The sequence below is a fragment of the Furipterus horrens genome, unplaced genomic scaffold, assembly GCF_987537825.1.
Source record: "Furipterus horrens unplaced genomic scaffold, mFurHor1.1.pri manual_scaffold_7, whole genome shotgun sequence".
In the NCBI taxonomy this organism is placed as follows: Eukaryota; Metazoa; Chordata; class Mammalia; order Chiroptera; family Furipteridae; genus Furipterus; species Furipterus horrens.
The window spans coordinates 36,472,856-36,494,183 of record NW_028327177.1 but is presented as its reverse complement, the minus strand read 5'-3'; the positions used below and the strand labels follow the sequence as shown (position 1 = coordinate 36,494,183).

Here is a 21,328-nt window from a genome sequence, read left to right as displayed (position 1 = left end):
ACATAAATATGAAAAATTCTCCCTTTCCAAAACAGTTGGTAAAATCATCACACAGTAACACAATCTGAACCAAAGAGAAAACATTCCAAGACTTTCTTCTCCTGAAATGTGGAAGTCCAGGGAAGATAGCTGTTAATGGGCTTTCTTAACACTTTGGTGTTAGGACGAATGGTAGTTCTCTTCACTCATTGCATTTTAGTTTAGTGGTCAAAAATGATCATGTTTTGCAGAAGCTCTGACGGCGGTGCCTTACCAGTGTAGATGCTGGCATTGGAAGCCGGGATACCAAACTGGGACTCGATGAACTTGGGAATGAAGGTAATGAAAGCAGTTACAATGGCACTCTCAGCTGTGTATGACAAACTCACAAAAAGGAATGTCATGTTGCTTAAGATCCTGACAGCTGCTCTTGGTAGGTCTACAAAATGACAAAAATGACAAATGAATGTTATAAACAAGGGATGGAAAATAAAACTGAATTGTTTTTGAAATGAACTGGAAATAGCCATTCAGCAATATTTGAGAATATTGAATAAAGAATAAAAATTAAAAAATCTGATGATTGATTAGAAAGTATCCCCTTTATTAAATAGATTTGGGGAATGGTTAATTTTCAAGTAGTATAAAGTATTTTCAAAACATACCCATACACAAATATCCTTACAAAAAGTATCCAACTTAAGATTCCTGTTTCAAAAACTATTTAAGATAAATTATTTGCATTTTTTATTTATTAAAACAATGTTATTCTTTGTTAACATTCAAAAATCTACTAAATGTGTAAAGTATACGCAATATATACCTACACTTTCCACTTCACTCAACTAGCATTTCCCTGAGAAAATGACTTCTGGGTTGCCACCTCCCTGACACCCACAAAGTGGAACTAGCACATGATTAGACATCCAGTCTTCCAGCCTCAGGAGATAGTAGAGCTAAAGGGCACATGGGATAAGGCCACCAGGTCAGGCACTCCCAGGGACTTTGGAACAAAGAGAACAGATCTCTGAAGGAGCAGGACAGCCCAGAGGTGGGGGCTCAGCACCCACCCAGTTCCCTCTCAAGGAAGACAGAAGTCCATTCCTAGAGTGGAGGCATTTGTTTCACAGAACTTGCCATACATATGCTTCAAGATGTATGTGCTAGTATTCACATGTCAGCATTGTTTATAACAGCAAAATTTCAGGGGGAAAAATACCTAAATGCCCATCAATGGGAAGTGTTTAAACTATGGCACATATAATAAAATATTATGCACTAATTAAAACTGAAATAAACCCTAGTTGGTGTGGCTCAGTTGGTTGGAGCATCATCCTGTAAACCAAAAAATTGTGGGTTTGATTCCTAGGCTGTGGGTTTGGTTCCTGGATGGGATTTGTACAAGAGTCAACAGACTGATGTTTCTCTTTTACATCAATGTTCTCTCCCTCTCTCTCTCCCTCTCTTCTCCCTCTCTAAAATCAATAAGCATGTTCTTAGGTGAGGATTAAAAAAAAAAAACTGAGATAAGCTGTATGTACCAGCATAAAAGAAACTCCAAGAAATATTTTTATTAATGAATAAAGCCAGATGCTGCAAAAATATATATTTTTTGCAGAAATATATTTATGTGTGTATAAATATTTAATATATTATATAAAGGCATAATATATAATATATCATCTTAATATATTAATATTAATGTATTATATATTAATATATTATATACTATATGTTTACATATATTTAAGTAAAAATCAAACAAACCTAAAATGTATTTATATACAGTCAAATGTGTACATTTCAATATATATAACACTAAGAAATTCTGTGATTGAAAGTAAGATTGATAAAGAGAAATAAAAAGAAATTTTTGTGTATATAGTTTTATATTTTTTGCATGTTTATAATGTGGATTAACTCACATTCACATAATCTGTACATACCTTCATGGAAAAGGTAAGCTGTATTATTTTTGACATGTATAGTCATCTCAGTTATCAGCACAGTTTTTGTTATACTATGACATAATAAAATCATTTCATAAAATTAAGCAAAAACAGTTTTTAAAGCTATACTTTATAGCCTATTCACAGGAATTTAAAACTTAGGAAGGTAAAACTATCATTAATATCATTTTTAAATGTAAATTAATTTTCATGTTCTATAACTTAAAGTTTAAATGAACATTTAAAAGAAAAATTAAGACGCAAACTTAATTTTTAACATGATAAAACACACCAGGAAAAATATAATCAAAGTACATAAAATTACCCTATATTCTCTTATAAGCACTGCAAATCAAAATGTTATATCCAAACTTTAAAAATTAGACAGTTAAAATTTCATATTAATATTTAAAGATTCAGCTGTTATATTAAGTTTAGCTGTTATATTGATAGCAAACTTGAATCTGAAACATCTGGGGAAAATATAAAATAAATTATTTTAATCCAAGAAGATAACATATGTATCACATGAATATTTTAAAAGATACTATTTATATAAAACTAGTTTTTCTTTTACACCCATTTGGTATGGTAAAACAACTTTCTAATTTCAAAGATAAAAATACATGTGATGTCTCTCTCTTCTCTTTCATCAAAAAAAAGTAAAAGCCTGCTGTTATTTAAGAATTTAGCAAAAATTCAGACTTTCACCAACTTTAAGTTACTCTTTTTTTCTTCTACCTTCTTCTTTCCCTTTTGTTGGGGCTACCTTTTAGCCTACATGCTCTGCAGGAGTGGGGGGCCAGGTATCCAGGGTTGTGTCTTTGGCCGATAGGGCTACATACAGGGAAGTAAGCAAGTAAGTGTAGACATTGAGAATAATGGGAAATGGTTTTTAACTGCCAGAGAAGGGAGTTACAAATATTGAAAGGGAACAGTTAGATATAAGATTGAAACTGGAGGTATTTGTATGAATTCACTAGATGATAGATAGATAATAATCAAGCAATGATAGATGATAGATTTGTGTGTACGCATGTATACAGGGTGGGGCAAAAATAGGTTTGCAGTTGGCAAATATGCAAAACAGTTTATTCTTATATTATTCTTTTTTAATTACTGTATTATTTTCTATATGAACAACTATAAACCTACTTTTGCCCCATCCTGTATACACATCTCCTAACTCTGTCTACTAACAGGGCTGAGAAACGAGCCTGGTAGCAATGAGCCCACCTAACACCCAGTTTTTGGTTTCCCAAGAAGCAGAGCTCCTTGGAGAACTGGCCAACTTCAGAGTTGTGCAGAGAAAATACAAGATGAGCCTGGAAAATCTTGCTGAACAAAAAAGCAAAGAAGTACTCAAAGAATGATGGGCACGTGTCAGAAAGACAGAAGACAGCATGAAGGATTCCCAATGGCCAAATGTGGAGCAATTTGAGCTCAACTGATACTAAAAATGGCAAGTGAAGTTGAACAGGAACAAGATGCGGTCAATCCTCATTATTCACAGATCCAGTTTTTGCAAATTCAACTGCTCACCAGGATTTATTTGTCACTATAAAGCCAATGCTAGCAACACATGGACTTTGGGGGGTGTGCACAAAATGGCAAAACATGGGAGCCACAGGATGCACATTCTTGGCTGGGGCTGCACAAGGTCCTCTTGTTTCAGCTCTCATACTATAAACAAGCATCCTTTTCACAACACATTGTCACATATTTTGCATTTTTGTGCTTTTAGTGATTTTATTGTTTAAAATGTCCCACCACCCCCAAGCATCATACTGAAGTGCTGTGTAGTGTTTGTAAGTGCAAGAGGCTGGGATGTGCATTACAGAGAAAATGTGTGTGTTAGATAAGCTTCTTTCAGGCAGGAGTTATAGGGCTGACGGCCATGGGTTCAGTGTTAATGAATCAACAATTATATTAAATAAGGTGCCATTGAACAGAAACACACGTAAAACAAGGTTATGTATTAACGGGTTGGCCATTATGTTTGTAACAGGAATCTAGCCCTGTATTTCCCCTAGAGCAATGTTGCAGTATTGACTATTTCAGTGTTCCTGGTGACTAGATAGAACACAACTTCTGCAATCAACTGTATACAAAGTACTTTTAAATTATTTATCACTTAATAATTGCAATATACTTATTAACTTTAGAATGGAGAGACCTGGCAGATACAATCTTATCCAAGTGATAAAAGTTCACCTACATGGAAACAAGGCAAAGTAACACTGTGGCCTCTGTTACAAAGCGCTGAGCACAGCATCATTTTGGTGCTATGCCTACAAAAGGGCATAAAACAGGGAATGACGTCATTAAACCCAAGTTGAGCGATAAAGAACATAAAAGACCAAAAAATGATGATGAACTTGTCCAGATCAAGAAGGATGAAAAAGACACCAAAACTAAATACATATAATCCTGTATTGGATCTTGGACATAAAGGGCATTAATCAGTGACATTTGAATGGGGCCTCTGGTCTAAAGGATAACATAGGACTGATGTGAACTTCCTGACTTTGATGGCTGCCCAGTGGTCACACAGGAGAGTGTCCTTATATTTAGGAAACACACTGAGAAGTATTACGGGGCAGTAAAGTATCATGTCTTCAACTTCTCAGATGGGCCAAAATGTTAGCAATTGGGGAATCAGTGTACAGCGTACTTAGGAGTTCTGTGTGCATCTTCCATGGCTTTTATGTGATTTCAAGATCATTTCAAAAACACAAAGTTTTAAAACCGAAGTTAGCAAAGGAGCTGCTAAATCCATCAATTTGCAGCCAGATACCTAATTTTTATGCTGCAGGACATAGTTTAGACAAGTTTCTTGGTATTGTTTGTAACTGGGTCTTTGTAAAATCAAAGAAGCGGCAAAAAGCATGAAGGAGAGATGAAATCATGATAGTGATCTTTTTGTAATCATTGAATAAGAAATCCTAAAATAATGGCAAGCTGGCACTAAAACCACAAGACTTTTAGAATATTTACAATGGTGTGTAGCAACACCTCCATCTAGTTTCAAAGAATAAGTTTTTATTGTAAATAAATGTAAGCATCTATGTTCAGGAATGAGTTTGGAACTCATTTTTATTTTAGTCTTTTTAATTTTACATTCTTTCTAAATGCTTTACCATGAGCACTTGTATTACTTCTATATTTTTTAAAAAATTTAAAAATACCTGAAATATTAAAGGGATGCAACAACATGTCATTTTCCAAGAGAAGCTTCCCTAGCTCAGGCAGCTGAGAAATTCCTTCTCCCTCTTTCTTCAAACTTCCTTAGAAGGTGACGTCTCCATTTTAAGATTTATGTTCTATTATATCTATTTCCCTTCAACCTCCCTGTAAGGACATGGACTGTAACTTTTCATATAGGTATCCTGAGTTCTTTATCCTATAGCAGTTGATCAATAAAGGTATTTATAAAAGAGAAAGAAACAAATAAGTTTTCTTAAGATAAATATTTCTAGGACTAGTATAAATGACCCTTGGACATGGACAAGGGGGTGGGGATTGACTGTCGAGGGGGGAAGTGTGGGTAGGCAGGCAAGAGCGATGGAGGGAAAGGGACAACTGTAAGAACAACAATTTAAAAAGTAAATTAATTTTTTTAAAAAACATAGATACTGCCAGGCATATACCTCAGTAATTAGAATGATATTTGGGCACCAGTCTAGTCCTTTCCTAAAAGTCTTACATAATGCCAATTTCTTAAATAAAAGTAAAATTTGAGGGAAGTCTCACTTGAACAAGCAGATAAAGGTGGTTTAAATGGACTAAGTCAAACATGACATAGAATTCATATTAGGCAGAGACAAGACCAACGGTGAAAATGGGAACACCAGAGTTGGGGTCCTTGTTATATAAAAGGTTGGGATTTTTATTGATAAATTATAAAATAATACGATATGGCCAGAATATAGAGTGCTTTCCAAAGCACATGTGCAGGACCCAAGGTCTTGGCCGCAAAGGTGGAGAGAGGGATGACGAGGCAAAGAGAGGAGGAAACACCATATGATAATTATAGTAGAGTCAGGCCAGGTGAGAGTATGCTCTGGCTGCAACACCTGAGCTTTTATATATTAATCGTTTTTTTTTTTTATTTTCTGTATTTTTCAATGTTTTGACATCTTAAAAACCTTGCTGTCTGGAGAGAGACTGACTACCAATTCTCAGAGGTAGGAAGGGCTCAGCTGAGAACACATCTTTACATACACACCAACCAATCCTGAGTCCATAGCCCCGACCACCAACTTGTTTAACTGTCGCACACCAAGTCAGTGTTTCCCCAGGGCCAGGCACCAGACAACTAGAGGCCACCCTCCAGCCCAGAGCCCACTGGAATTATTCAGACTAGTTGATCATAAGCTGTTCGTTCACTCTGACCTGCCCTGTCCTTCCCATGGAAGCCTCCATAAAGTCTCTGGCCCTGGCTTCCCCTCAATTCCTGTCTTTCGTTTCCTGACCAAAACCTGGTGCTTCCCCTGTGGCCCTATATGGCATGGCATGATCCTTCTCTTGGGAAATATAAGTAATAAGCCCTTCTTTCAATGACACTGATCTCTTTGTGTCATCAGTCACCTCCATAAATTAAAATTATAAAATCATTTCTTTTAACACCTCTCCACAAAACTCCTTCACTCCCTTCTTTTATAAGTACTCAGAGTGAGTATTTACTTTTTCCTTTATCTCAGCTCTTTAAGTTTTTACTACTTGTATACTTTATAGCCTTCTGGTGCATGAACAAGTAGGTGGAAACATACCATCACCATGCGGTGAGCCCTCAGCAACTCCCTTTATGGCCTGTGGGTCTTGCACCACACTGTGTATTCCACAGGTGTAGAACAGATACAACTTTTCAATGTCTGTTACCCAGGAGCATCAAACTATTTATTTCTGTAAAAGCAGAACAAAATTTGCTCTTCATACATAACAGGGCCAAATAGGACCCAACTGTTCCTACTCATTTTCACTTCCTCCATCTCATTCTTGCTCATTTTCTTTGAAACTCATGATCCCCTGGGCTCTCCATTAAAGTATTCCAATATTTCCCATCCCTCCATAACACAATGCAAATGAATCCCCTGCCACCAATAAAGGAGTGGAAGGTACTGAATGACCCTGGTGCACTAACAGTCACCTCTGGGCAAGCACATGGAGCTCCTGAAATACTTACCTGCAGATAGTGGGCAGCCAAGAAAGCTGTGGGGCCCAAAATACATCATTAATGGTTGCTGGCCAGAGTACTATCCTACTTGTTTAAATCTGGCACTAATGAGTAAGTATATACATGTATGTACATATGGTATATACTCCACTGATGAGTAACCCCACAGTCAATTTGCACTGAGTATAAAGAAAGTGCTTTCATTTTTAGGAATTCTTGGCCAGTCCTGTTACCATTTACTTTTAACTTCATAAGTTGTAGATTCAAATCTAAACATTCAGCTCATCACAAGAAAACACATGCATATCAAAATGTAAAAAAAAAAAAAAAAATGAAACAAAGAATTTGAGATAAAGAAGACATAAGTTTGTTGGGCATTGTCCCGCAAAGTGAAATGTTGGGGGTTTAATTTCTAGTCAAGGGCATATGCTTAGGTTGTGGGTTCAGTCCCCAGTTGGAGCACATACAAGAGGCAACCAATTGATGTTTCTCTTTCACATGGATGGTCTCACATTGATGTTTCTCTCCCTCCGTTTCTCCCTCCCTTCCCCTCTCTCTAAAAATAAATAAAAATTTTAAAACCCAGAGAAAAGAATTAAATATGTATATAAGATCCTTCCTAGGCTTCAAATTTGACTCCAAAGCAAAAAGTTATATAATCATCATTAGCAGAAACATTCTAACTTCTTCATGGAAAACAAAACTTCTCCTATGTTCTAGAGCGGCGGTTCTTGCAGTGTGGTCTCTGGACGACTAGCGTCAGTATCACTCAGGAACTTGCTAAAAATGCAGGTCCTCAGTCTGCACCCCACACCCACTGGAGCAAAAACTCTGGACCAGGCCCAGCACCCTGGGTTTTAAGAAGTCCTCATGATGCTTCCTAGCAGGCCAAGTTTGAGACCCACTGTCCTCAAGTAATAGGGTTTTATATAAAGGGGACTGAGCCATGCTCCTATGGAAAACTGGGAAATTCAAGTACCACCCTTCAATAGAAGCTGGCAACATAAAACCAAAGTGTAATTCAGCCAAGGAGCAAATGCACTCTGCAAGAGGGCATGGCCCTGGCTTGTGGCTCTTGGTCATCCCTCTTTGCTGAGTCAAGAATTGACCCTAGCATATTCCATACTAACTGGTTCTTAAATGCCTAGCTATGGGCCACATGCAATGCTTCTGGATGTCCTTGGGTAACTCAGATTGAGAATCGATTCCTTCTGCCCTTCTCAACTAGTTCCTCTCCCCACTCCCTGAGGTTGAAACCCTGAATCCATCCTTGATACCTGTCTTCCCATCATTCCCTTGTATCAGTCATCACATGCTATAAGATACAATCTCTCCCTTTTCTCTTCATCATTCAATAACTCATTCATCAAATATGTACCGAGTATCTACTAGATGGTATAAATTCATTAAGGAACATGTGGACAAAAATATTCCTTGCCTTCATGGAGCTTACTTTCTCATTGCAGAGACAATAATATAAAGTAAAATAAATCATGTTAGATAGTGATGACTGTTGAGAAAAATAAAGGAGGAAAGGAGATAAGAAGCTTTGGAGAGAAGGGTGGAGATTTTTAAACAGGATGATTAAGGAAGGCCTTAAACCATTTGAGCTACATCATGAAGGAAGTGAGGTGGTCTGAGATTGTTCCCAGCAAAGGAATGGAAGCCCAAAGGCCCTGAGGTGACAGTATGCCTGGCACACTTGAAGAACAGTGTTAAATTGAAGCAATAATCAAAAAACTCCCAACAAACAAAAGCCCAGGACCAGATGACTTCACAGGTGAATTCTGCCAAACATTCCAAGAGGAACTAGCACCCCTCCTTCTCCAACTATTTCAAAAAATTCAACAGGAAGGAAGGCTCCCAAGCTCATTTATGAGGCCAGCATTATCCTAATTCCCAAACCAGATAAAGACACTACAAAGAAAGAAAATTATAGCCCAATATCCCTGATGAACATAAATGCTAAAATCCTCAACAAAGCATTAGCAAACTGAATACAGCAATGCCTCGAAAAGATCATACAGCATGAACAAATGGGATTTATTCTGGGAATACAAGGTTGGTATAACATTCTCAAATCAATAAATGTGATTCACTGAACAAAATGAGGATGCAGAAAAAGCTCTTGATAAACTCCAACACCCATTTATGATAAAAACTCTCAGCAAAGTGAGAACAGAGAGAACACACCTAAACATAATAAAGGCAATATATGAAAGCCCACTGCCAGCATCATACTCAATGGGCAAAAATTATAAGCATTCCCCTTTAGGTTGGGAACAAGACAGGGATGTCTGCTTTCACCTTCTTATTCAACATAGTACTGTAAGGCCTAGCTATAGCTATCAGATAAGAAGAAGAAATAAAAGGCATCCAAATTGGAAAGAAAGAAGTAAAACTGTCTTTATTTGCAGATGACATAGATAATACCAAAGATTCCACAAAGAAACTACTAGAACTGATAAATGAATTCAGCAAAGTAGCAAGATACAAAATTAACAATCAGAAATCAGTTGCATTTTTTATATGTCTATAACGAGCTAACAGAAAGGGAAATTAAGAAAACAATCCTGTTTACAATTATTTCAAAAAGAATAAAATACCTAGGAATAAACTTAACCAAGGATGTAAAAGGCCTATACGTGGAAAATTATAAGACACTGAAGAAAGAAATTGAAGAAGATACAAGTAAGTGGAAACACATACTCTGTTCATGGATAGGAAGAAGTAACATAATTAAAATGTCCATACTACCCAAAGCAATCTATAATTTCAATGCAATTCCTATCAAGATTCCAATAACATATTTCACAGAACTAGAACCACAAAAGACCCCACATAGCAACAGCAATACTGAGAAAGAAGAACAAAGTTGAAAAAAATCATGCTACCTAATATCAAACTACACTATAAAGCTATAGTAACCAAAACAGCATGGTACTGGCATAAAAACAGAGGCATAGATCAATGCAACAAAATAGACCAGAAATAAACCCATACCTCTATAGGCAATTAATATTTGACAGAGGAAACAAACACACACAATGAGCTAAAGATAGTTTATCCCGTAAATGGTATTGGGAAAATTGGACAAATAAATGAAGAAAAACAAACTAGACCACCTTCTTGAACCACACCCAAGAAATATTCAAAATGGAATAAATACTTAAATGTTAGACTCAAAACCATACAAATCCTAGAAGGAAACATAGGCAGCAAAATTTCAGACAGAGCTCATAGGACTATTTTATCAGATTATCTCCACAGGCAAGGGAAACAAAAGAAAAATAAACAAATGGGACTACACCAAACTGAAAAGTATTTGCACAGCAAAGGAAAGCATCAACAAAATGAAAAGACAAGCCACAGAATGGGAGAACATATTCGCCGATACATCTGATAAGGGATTGATATCCAAAATGTATAAACTTATGAAATGCAACACCTAAAAACAAACAACCCAATTGAAAAATAGGCAAAGGACCTGAATAGACGCTTCTTCAAAGAGGATGTACAGATGGCCAATAGGTATATGAAAAGATACTCAATGTCACTAATCACCAGAGAAATGCTATTTAAAATCAAAATGAGATATCATCTCACATTTGTTAGAGTGGCTCATCAATAAATCAACAAACAACAAGTGCTGGTGAGGATGTAGTGAAAGGGGAACCCTTTTGCACTGTCAGTGGGAATGCAGACTGGTGCAGCCACTGTAGAAAGCAGTACAAAGATAACTCGAAAAGTTAAAAATGGATCTGCCTTTGACCCATATATCCGAAGGAAGCCAAAACACTAATTAGAAAGAACATAAGAACCCCTGTGTTCATTGCAGCATTATTTACAATCACTAAGATATGGAAGTAGCCCAAGTGTCCATTAGTAGATGAGTGAATAAAACATCTATGGGACATTTACACAAAGGAATACTACTAAGCCATAAAAAAGAAGAAACTTTACCCTTTGTGACAGTATAGATAGAATTGGAGAATATAAGTCAGTCAGAGAAATACAAATACCATGATTTCACTCATGTGTGGAACCTAATGAACAAACTGAACTAACAAGGAAAATGGGGACAGACTCATAGATGGAGAGCAGATGACAGCTAAGTGATGAGGGGAGATTAACGGGTGGAAGAATTGAGCAAAAAGGAAAAAGGACTCGTGGACATGGACAACAGTATGGTGATTGCAGGGGAGAGGGAGTATAAGGATAGTAAATGGTAATGGAAAAAATACAATAAAAATTAAATACATAAGTAAATAAATAGAAAAACAACAACAACGATGATGAGCCCAATACGGTTGGAGCAGAATAAACAAATGGGACTACAAGAAAAAGATGGAGTCAAAACAAGTAGCCAGGGGTTAGATCTTAGCCCTAGTAGGTTGTATAGAGAAAGGACTTTTCTGTGAGTGAGGTGGATAACCACAGAAGCTTTGAGCGAGGAGTTGCATTTGAACAGGAGCCTTCTGGCTGTTGAATTGAAATAATTGAAAGGGCCAGGAATGGAAGAGGGAGACCACTTTAGGATGCTTCTGTCCTTTCCTTCTCTATTCATTAAAACCATCATCACCTCTCACTCCAGCTCCGTTCATAGCTTTCTACCTGGGTCCCTCCTTCCATTCCACTTCTTTCCCTCCATAATCTGCCTAAAGGAAGGCTGTCGGATGTCTGCTCATACCTCCCCACTGCCCATCAGGGACAACTTTAGTTAAAGGCTAGAATTCAAGCTCTCCACACACAATATGGCCCTGTCTTATCTTCTGAACCTTATCTCCCAGGCCTTGGCCACTCATATACAACACACCAACCACAATGATGTGTTTAGCACTTTCAAATACATCTGCATCGTCTGACCCTGGCTTTACTCATTCTGATAGGCATACTCTCACCAACCCTCTTCTACCTACTGAAATTCTCCCAGTCTTCCACAGTTCACAAATCCCATCTCCTCCCATGAAACCTTTCTTGATCCCTCAACTACATGTCCCCTCACCTGCCTTTGAATCTCACACTAGCGTGTCTAGCCTCCTTTATGGTCTTTATATATTTCCATCTGTCCTTGTCCTGTCTCCGTCAGTGGACTATAAGCTCTCAGAGGGCAAGTCCTGACTCTCTCATCTTCATATCTGCCACAGTACAGAGGACAGAACCTTCTATAGAGTGAACAGTTGTTTAATTAAATAATGACGTAAGTTCTGTAATTTTCAATGGACTCTTTAAATCCGTTCATCACCTCAGAGTAACTTTTTTTATTTAGTTAGTATTGTAAATGCATTACACTCTTATACAGATCAAGTTTGGCAAAGAAAACTGTTATATTTTATGCTAAATTATAATGCTAAGCAATTAAGCTTAAAAAATTTAAAGTGGTCACAAAAATGAAATTGTTTTTATGATTAACTCCCATCAAAAGTTCTCCATTTAGGAAAATAAACAGTTAAAATTGGAAGACTAAAATGCTCGACCTTGAACCTCAGGAAAATTGATCCACTTTAATATTTTAAGTGTTTATTTTTGTTGGTAAGATTTTGATGCAATCAAAGCTAATCTCTTTAGAGAAAGGTGGTGCAGACACACTAAAAATTCTTTCTCCTTTCTGGTGTTTTAAAACAGTCTTATTCTTGCATAATTTATAGTAAGAATCAAGAAATACTGAGTCAGACTTTCTCAATATCCATCATTACAAAGTGAAGGCAGAGTGGAAAGTATAGTACATTTTCTTCTAGTATTTTCTGCAATAGAACTTGCCAAAAGTGCACCCTTCAGTATGGCCCAAATCATTTTCTTTTAAGGGAGTAGTAACTTAGCTATCTTTCTTCCTCCTCTCTGAAGAAGCTAATATTGGCATCCAAATTTCATATATAGATAGGGTGGGGCAAAAGTAGCTTTTCATATGGAAAAAATAATACAATTAATAAGTAATATAAGAATAAACTCTGTGTTTTGTGTACTCACAACTGTAATTGTACTTTTGTCCCACCCTGTATAAAATAAAGACCCAAAGAAGCCCTGCTCCAGAAAACAGAACAAGGGAAAAGAGGATCTGGAAATCAAGCTCAGATTTAACTCAACAGGAACTCTTAGTAACCATATATTATTCAAGACCTTAATAATGAACCTCAGTTTTGTAATACAAACTTATGTGAACAAGAGAATGATTCTCAGAAATCTGATTTGTTCTTTTGAAAATCAGTTTAAATACTATAGGACTGATTTCATTACCTATAGATGATAAGTATTAGGTAATCTAAAGGAAGTAAATATATGCAAGATAAAAATGAATTAACTTTATATATTTTAACTGAACATTATTCCAATATTATCAACATCATTTAAATCATTTTTAGCATTTTTAGGATTTAGCATTTTTTGTATTTTCATTTTATCAAACCATTAAAATAGAATTCCTGTTTAATAGGAAAAAGTATCTCTTGAGGTTGTGATTTAGATACAATTAGAGAATCCAGGACAAGTGCAAGTAATGAAAGAAACCAGCTCTATGTCTGAATCAGGATATTGAACCACAGAAGTGACATCAGTCATCTCCATTAAGGCATAGATAGGGTGAAAAAGTTGAGAATTTTTCAGAAATACTGACGTGAAAATCAGAATAGAAACAGATTTTATAAAACAACTACCAATCACTATTAAAAGACTCCAGTTACTCTTTCTTTTAAAAGAAAATATCCTGACAAAGAAGGATATGACATAATGATAAAGGGAGCAATCAAACAAGAGAATATAACCCTTGTAAACATTTATGTACCCCACATTGGAGCACCTAAACAGATAAAGCAAATCTTGATGGACATCAAAAGACATTGACAGTAATACAGTCAGAGCAGAAAATTTTAACACCTACAGACATCAATGAACAGATCTTTCAGACAAAAAATCAACAAGAAAACAATGGCCTTAAATGACACACTAGATCACATAGTTTAATTGATAGCTTCAGAACATTTCACTCCAAAGCAACAGAACATACATTCTTTTCAAGTGCACCTGGAACACTTTCTCGGATGGACCATATGTTAGGACACATAACAATTCTCAATAAATATGAAAAGACTGAAATGATATGAAGAATCTTCTCTGAAACAAAAACTCAATCACAGCAACAACAACAAAAAGAAACCTGAAAAACAAAGATGTGGAGGCTGAATAACATGTTACAAAACAATAAATGGGTTAACAATGAGATTAAAGGAGAAATCAAAATATATCTTGAACCCAAAATATATGAAACATAGCAAAAGCGGTCCTAAGAGGAAAATTCATAGCATTCCAGGCCTATCTCAAAAATAAGAAAGATCTTTAACAAACAATTTAATTTTACACTTAAAGGAACTTGAGAAGAACCACAAATTAAGCCCAAAGTGAGTAGAAGGAAGGAAATAATAAAGATCAGAGCAGAAATAAATGAAACAGTCTAAAAACACAGTATAAAAGAGCAGTGAAATCAAGAGCTGGTTCTTTGAAAAGATAAACAAAATTGACAACCCTTTGACCAAACTCATCAAGAAAAAAAAAAAGGAGAGGACAAAATAAATAAAATCAGAAATGAAAGAGGAGAAGTAACAGCGGACACACGCACACAAAAATATACCCACAAGAATTGTAAGAAAATATCACAAGCAACTCTATGCCAACACATTGGACAAGATGGAAGAAATGGATAAATTCCTAAAAACATCCAATCTTCTAAAACTGAATCAGAAAGAATCAGAGAATCTGAATAAGGAGATTACAACTAGTGAAATTGAAGCAGTAGTCAAAAACTCCTAAGACCAGATGGCTTCTTAGGTAAATTTTACCAAACATTCAGAGAAGAACTAACACCTACTTTTCTCAAACTATTCTGAAAATTTTAAGAGGAGGAAAGAATCCCAAGCTTATTTTACGAGACCAGAATTATCCTAATTCCAACCCCAGACAAAGACACTACAAAGAAAGAAAATTATAGGTCAATAACACTGATGAAAATGGATGCTAAAATCCTCAACAAATATTTGTAAACTGTATCCAGCAATGCATAAAAAGATTATACACCATGGTCAAGTAAGGTTTATTCTGGAGATGCAGAGTTGATACAATATCTGCAAATCAATAAATATGATACACCACATAAACAAAATGAAGGGTAAAAAAAATATGTGACCATGTCAATAGATGCAGAAAAACATTGATAAAAAATTTGTAACTCTCAGCAAAGTGGGAATAGAGGGAACATAGCTCAACACAATAAAGGTTATATATGACAAACCCACAGTCAATATCATACTCAATGGGAAAAAACTACAAGCATTTCCCTTAAGATCAGGAAAAGACAAGGATGTGCACTTTCACACTCTTATTCAACATAGTACTGGTAGTCCCAGCCATAGCAATCGGACAAGAAGAAACTTAAAATGAGGAAGCAAACTGTTTTTATTTGCAGATGACATGATAGTTTATATAGAGAACCCTAAAGATTCCACCAAAAAACTACTAGAACTGAAAAATGAATTCAGCAAAGTAGCAGGATACAAAATTAATATCCATAAATCACTTGCATTTTTACACACTATTTATGAACTATCAGAAAGGGAAACTAAGAAAATAATCCTATTCACAATTGCTTCAGAAGGAATAAAATACTTAGGAATAAATTTAAGCAAGGATGTAAAAGACCTGTACTTGGAAAATTATAAGGCACTGAAGAAAGAAATTGAAGATGATACATGTAAGTGTTCATAGATAAAAAGAATTAACATCATTAAAATATGCAAACTACCCAAAGTAATCTATATTCAATGCAATTCCTATCAAGATACCAATGGCATATTTTGCAGAACTAGAACAAATATTCCAAAAATTTATATGGAACCACAAGAGACCCCAAAAGCCACAGCAATCTTGTGAAAGAAAAACAGAGTTGGAGGAATCATGCTACCCGAATCATGCAAACTATACTCTAAGTCCATAGTAATCTTAACAGCCTGGTACTGGCATAAAAACAGACATATATTCAATTGATCAATGGAGCAGCATAGAGAGACCAGAAATAAATCCACGCCTTTACAGTCAATTAATATTTGACAAAGGAGGCAAAAAATAATATGGGGTAAATGTAGTCTATTCAATAAATGGTGTTGGGAGAAACAAGATGGCGGAGGAGTAAGTGGAAGCTACACTAACTTCCTCCCAGAACTAGTCTGGATTTACAACGTAATTTTGGAGAAATCATCTGGAATAACCAACCGAACACCAGCTGGAGAGAAGTCTTATAACCACGGAGAGACAGAAAAGGCCGCTACATCACAACGTGACCGGTAGGGAGTGCGGAGACGCAGAAGGGCTGGCTGGGTTCACACGAGTGGCAGCTGAAGGGACTGAGAAACAGTTCAGCAGCCGGGGGTTCCCCCTGAGAAGGGCAGGGTCTAAACCCCCAGGTGAGCTTACCAGTCTACAGCAACAGAGTGGAAAGTAAAATAGTATCCAGCTGAGAAAAGCGAAAAGCCACAGGGTTTCTTGCTAGCCGGAAAGAAACAGCTGGAGAAAAAGAGCTCTTAAGCGGATCACATATGAAAATATTCTGCCCCCACTTACCCTGGGCACAAGCAGAGGGAAGACAGAGAGGACAGGAAATGCTTGGGGAGAGTTTGGTGTGGTGGCTTTGAGGGGAGAGCTGGGGAAGCGGCCGGCCGGGTCCCAGTGCTGACTCATCCCCACACTGCAAGCAGACCATTCCCCTCCAAGTGGCATCAGCCTGAGGGGACGCAAAAGCCCTGCCTACAGAAATTAAGCTGCCACACCCACGGTCCTTAAGCCTGACGGCTAATCACAGATTGAATAGATTAACAACTAAAGGAGTCAGACAAAGGCAGTAGATCCCTGGAAGTCTCCAACAGGCCGCCTAGGCCCAGACTGGTACAGGATCTGACGCCACCAGGGGCAGATCCAGGAAGTGCAGATCATTCTAAGAAGCACCAACAAACAATAGGAGTCACAAAAATGGGAGACAGAGAAACAACCCCCCATCGAAAGGAAAGGTAGAGTCCCCAGGAAGAGTGCTAAATGAAACAGAGGGGAGCAAACTATCAGATATGGAATTGAAAGCATGGATTATGGAGAAGCTCAATGAGCTCAGCGGAAACTACGAAGAACTCCAGAAAAACTACAGTGAACTCCAGAAGAACTATAAGGAACTTACTGAGAATTATACCAGCATCAAAAAGGACATGGAAGCTATCAATAAGAGCCAGGAGGAAATGAAGAATACAATTTCTGAATTGAAGAACACAGTAGAAGGAATTAAAAACAGGCTAGAGGAAGCAGAAGATCGGATCAGCGAGCTGGAGGACAATGTAGACAAAAACTCACAGACAGTGCAACGAAACAAAAAAAGACTGAACAAGACTGAAGAGGCTCTAAGACAGCTGCAGGACAACATGAAACGTAATAATATCCGTATCATAGGAATTCCAGAAGGAGAAGAAGAAGAGCAAGGAATAGAAAACCTCTTTGAAAAACTAATGACAGAAAACTTCCCTAACATGAAGAGAGAAAGAATCATGCAAGTCCAGGAAGCACAGAGGGTCCCAATGAAGATGAACCCCAACAGGCCCACTTCAAGACACATCATAATTAAAATGCCAACATTCAAAGACAAAGAGAGAATCCTAAAAGCAGCAAGAGAGAAACAACTAATAACATACAAGGGAGCTCCAATAAGGCTATCATCAGATTTCTCAGCAGAAACACTACAAGCCAGAAGGGAATGGCAAAATATATTCCAAGTAATGAAAAACAAAGGCCTACAACCAAGAATACTGTACCCAGCAAGGCTCTCATTCAAAATGGAAGCTGAAATAAGGAGTTTACAAGACAAAAGAAGGCTAAAAGAATACATCTCCACCAAACCAGTACTGCAAGAGATGCTAAAGGGTCTGCTTTAAGAAGATGAAGAAACAGAGAGAGACAGAGAGGAACACGAGTACAAAGGGGGAAAATGACAATGAATAAGTACTGAAAGAAAGAAGGAACTTCTACCATTTGCAACAACATGATTGGAACTAGTGAGAATTACGCTTAGCAAAATAAGGCAGGCAACAAAAGAAAATTACCTTATGCTATCACCTGTTACAGGAAACTAATGAACAACACAAACAAATGAGCAAAATTGAACCAGAGGTATGTAAACGAGGAATAAACTAACAGTAACAAAGGGGGAGGTGGGAGGGAGAGAAGTGGTAAGAAGGGGAAGGGTCTAGTCAAAGAACATGTATAAATGACCCATGGACATGGACAACTGGGTGGGGACTGAATGTGGGAGAAGGGAGGGACAGGGTGCAGAGAAGCAAGAGGGGGAAAAAAGTGAGACAACTGTAATGGAAAAACAAACAAACAGAAAAATTTTTAGTGGGGGGAAAAAATAAAAATATAAAGAATAGAAATGCAAGTTCAGTGAATATTAGAAGGACAAGGATTTTCCTTCACACTGTATATATTTTCTCCCTATCTGATCCCTCCAGAATTTGGCATTCTAAAGAAGTAAGTAATGACCTAAGTTTCTTTGCATAAAACTAATAAGACCAGTTGTTAATAACGATTTTTTTTTGACTAAGACTTTGATTGGAATGTCATGCATAAAGGAGACATGCTTGGGCTTTGGTTGTTACCAAAAAGTCCTGAGCAACTGGGACTGACTTTCAAAGGTAATAAAAGTCCATGAGATAAAAGGCCTGGTACATTGGATGGATGAGCGGTCCATAGCAATCTTTCCAGGGAAGGAGCGAAGGTTGTTTTCCTGAAAGATGGCTAGAAGGGACCTTAAGGCACAATGGAAAACCAGGAGGTCCTGGAAATGACAGGAGTTTACAGGCAAGGCTGAATGCCAGGTATGTGGCTCAGCTTCTGTGCCCTGAAGGGCAGACTGAACGTCACCCTAAATGTTCCTTGCGTAAGTTCCAGCAAAGCAGAACTAAAGATCATAAGTGATCATTTGCTGCTCTTGTTGTATTTATGCAAATGAACAGGATAAATTAAAAATGAACTTAATGTAGTCCCTTTAATGACAAGGAGGGTAATCTTAGGGAGAAAAATCATGATTCAAGGAAGATCACAATGCCCAGTGGTAGACTATAAAGTAGTGCAGCTAACCGTCCTTAAAGTTTCTTTTCATTTAAAATTTGTTTTCATTTGAAAGTTAAACTATGTCTGTGGCATTATCAAAGATGTTTAATTTACAGGCAAGAAGAATGTCAAATGCCTTGCAACTGGATGTCTTTCCGATAAGACAGTCCTACAGATTTAGGGACTTGTATGTGGGTTATGTTACATAAATTAACATGTGTTTTCTGTTTTCAAAGGGCATAAGCCTACGATCTCATTACCTGATTGTCTGTACGTATAGGCCTCACTTAATCCTGTCTGCATTGCTGCCTCCTGAGACTCAATGGTTTGGCTGAACTAAGTGGCTGGGTTGGTGAAGAACGGGGTGGTCTGTGGGCTTCACTTTAAAACTGGTTTCTCTTTTCTATCCTAATGGCTTGGACAGAAAGAGCCCAGAGGCCTGAGAGGGGGGAAATCTAAAATATTTCCCTCAGTCCAAACTAAGTATAATGGGCAAAAGGGTTTTGGACAGGTGAGATGTACCTGGCATACCTTCCTCCAAAGAAGCCTTTCTTTTCCCTAATGTGGGACATTGAAAAATTAATACCTGTCTTTTGTCATCTAGTGGTTACGGATTGAATGATGTCCTTTAACCCTGTTGCCCCCAGAATACAACAAGGATGCCAGCCTGTTAAACCAAGCATGCCGTTGTCCAGAGACAGCCAAACAACCTGGAGTCTGCACGATCCTTCCCCTTGTGGGAAGGCCACCCTCCCCTCCACACCCCCACTCTTATTAGGGATTTCTGGACCCAAGGGTAGGTAGGACGACGACCATGTCCAGCTTGAAGCAGCTAGAGGAGCTCGAGACCTTCGTCCATTGTCCTTTATAAGATTGTAAAGGGTCTTAAGTCTGAGAGGGAGGGATTGTTATTTTTTATTGTTAAAATATTTAACTAATTAATTAATTATTTTAAAAAAAGAAGAAGAAGAATATATGAAAGGGTGAGGCAGGAGAGCTTGTATGTACGACCCATGGGCATGGACTTGGGGAGGGGATTGTTGGGGAAGGGGGGTGCTGGGTGGAGGGGAGCAAAGGGGGAAAAATTGGAACTATTGTAACAATATAATCAATAAAATATACTTAAAAATAATAAAATAAATGGTGTTGGAAAAATTGGACAGTTATGTGCAAAAAAAGAAACTAGACCACCTTCCTACACCATGCATGATAATAAACTCAAAATGGATTAAAGACTTAAATGTAAGGCTCAAAACCATAAAAATCCTAGAAGAAAACATGGGCAGTAATATCTTGGACACCTTTTGTAGCAACATTTTTTTTCTGATGTATCTCCTTGGGCAAAAGAAAGAAAAGAAAAAACAAATGGAACCACATCAAATTAAAAAGTCTAGCAAAGCAACGGAAACCATCAACAAAATGAAAAGGTAACTCATTGAATGGGAGAACATATTTACCAATGATATATCTGATAAGAGGTTAATATCCAAAATTTATAAAGAAATTATAAAACTCAACACCAAAAAAAAAGAAGCAATCCTATTAAAAATGGGCAAAGGACCTGAATAGACACTTCTCCAAAGAAGATATACAGATGGCCAATAGACATACGAAAAAATGTCCAACATCACTAATCGTTACAAAAATTCAAATTAAAACCACAATGAGATATTACCTCACACCTGTCAGAATGGCTATCATCAATAAATAAACAACAAGCACTGGTGAGGATGTGGAGAAAAGGGAATCCTAGTGCACTGTTGGTGGGAATAGAGACTGGTAGAGCCACTGTGGAAAACAATACGGAGTGACCTCAAAAAATTAAAAATAGAACTGCTTTATGATCTAGCAATTCTACTTCTGGGAATTTATCTGAAAAAATAAGAAAACACTGGTTCAAAAGAATATATGCACCCCTGCATTCACTGCAGCATTATTTACAATATCCAAGTTTCAGAAGCAGCCCTATGCCCATCAGTAGGTGAGTGGCTAAAACAACTATGGTACATATACACAATGGAATAATACGTGGCCATAAAAAAGAAAAAATTCTTACACTTTGCAACAGCATGGATGGACCTGGAGAGTATTATGT

At 37.2% G+C, this 21,328-nt stretch overlaps 1 protein-coding gene across 1 annotated transcript in view; it reads right to left on the bottom strand.

Annotated features, from left to right (window-relative positions):
• SLCO5A1 (solute carrier organic anion transporter family member 5A1) overlaps positions 1-21,328 on the bottom strand; it is a 147,270-nt gene that overhangs the window by 59,851 nt on the left and 66,091 nt on the right. Inside the window, 1 exon segment of the mRNA XM_090283591.1 lies at positions 254-418. Coding sequence (XP_090139717.1) covers positions 254-418 — 165 coding nt within the window.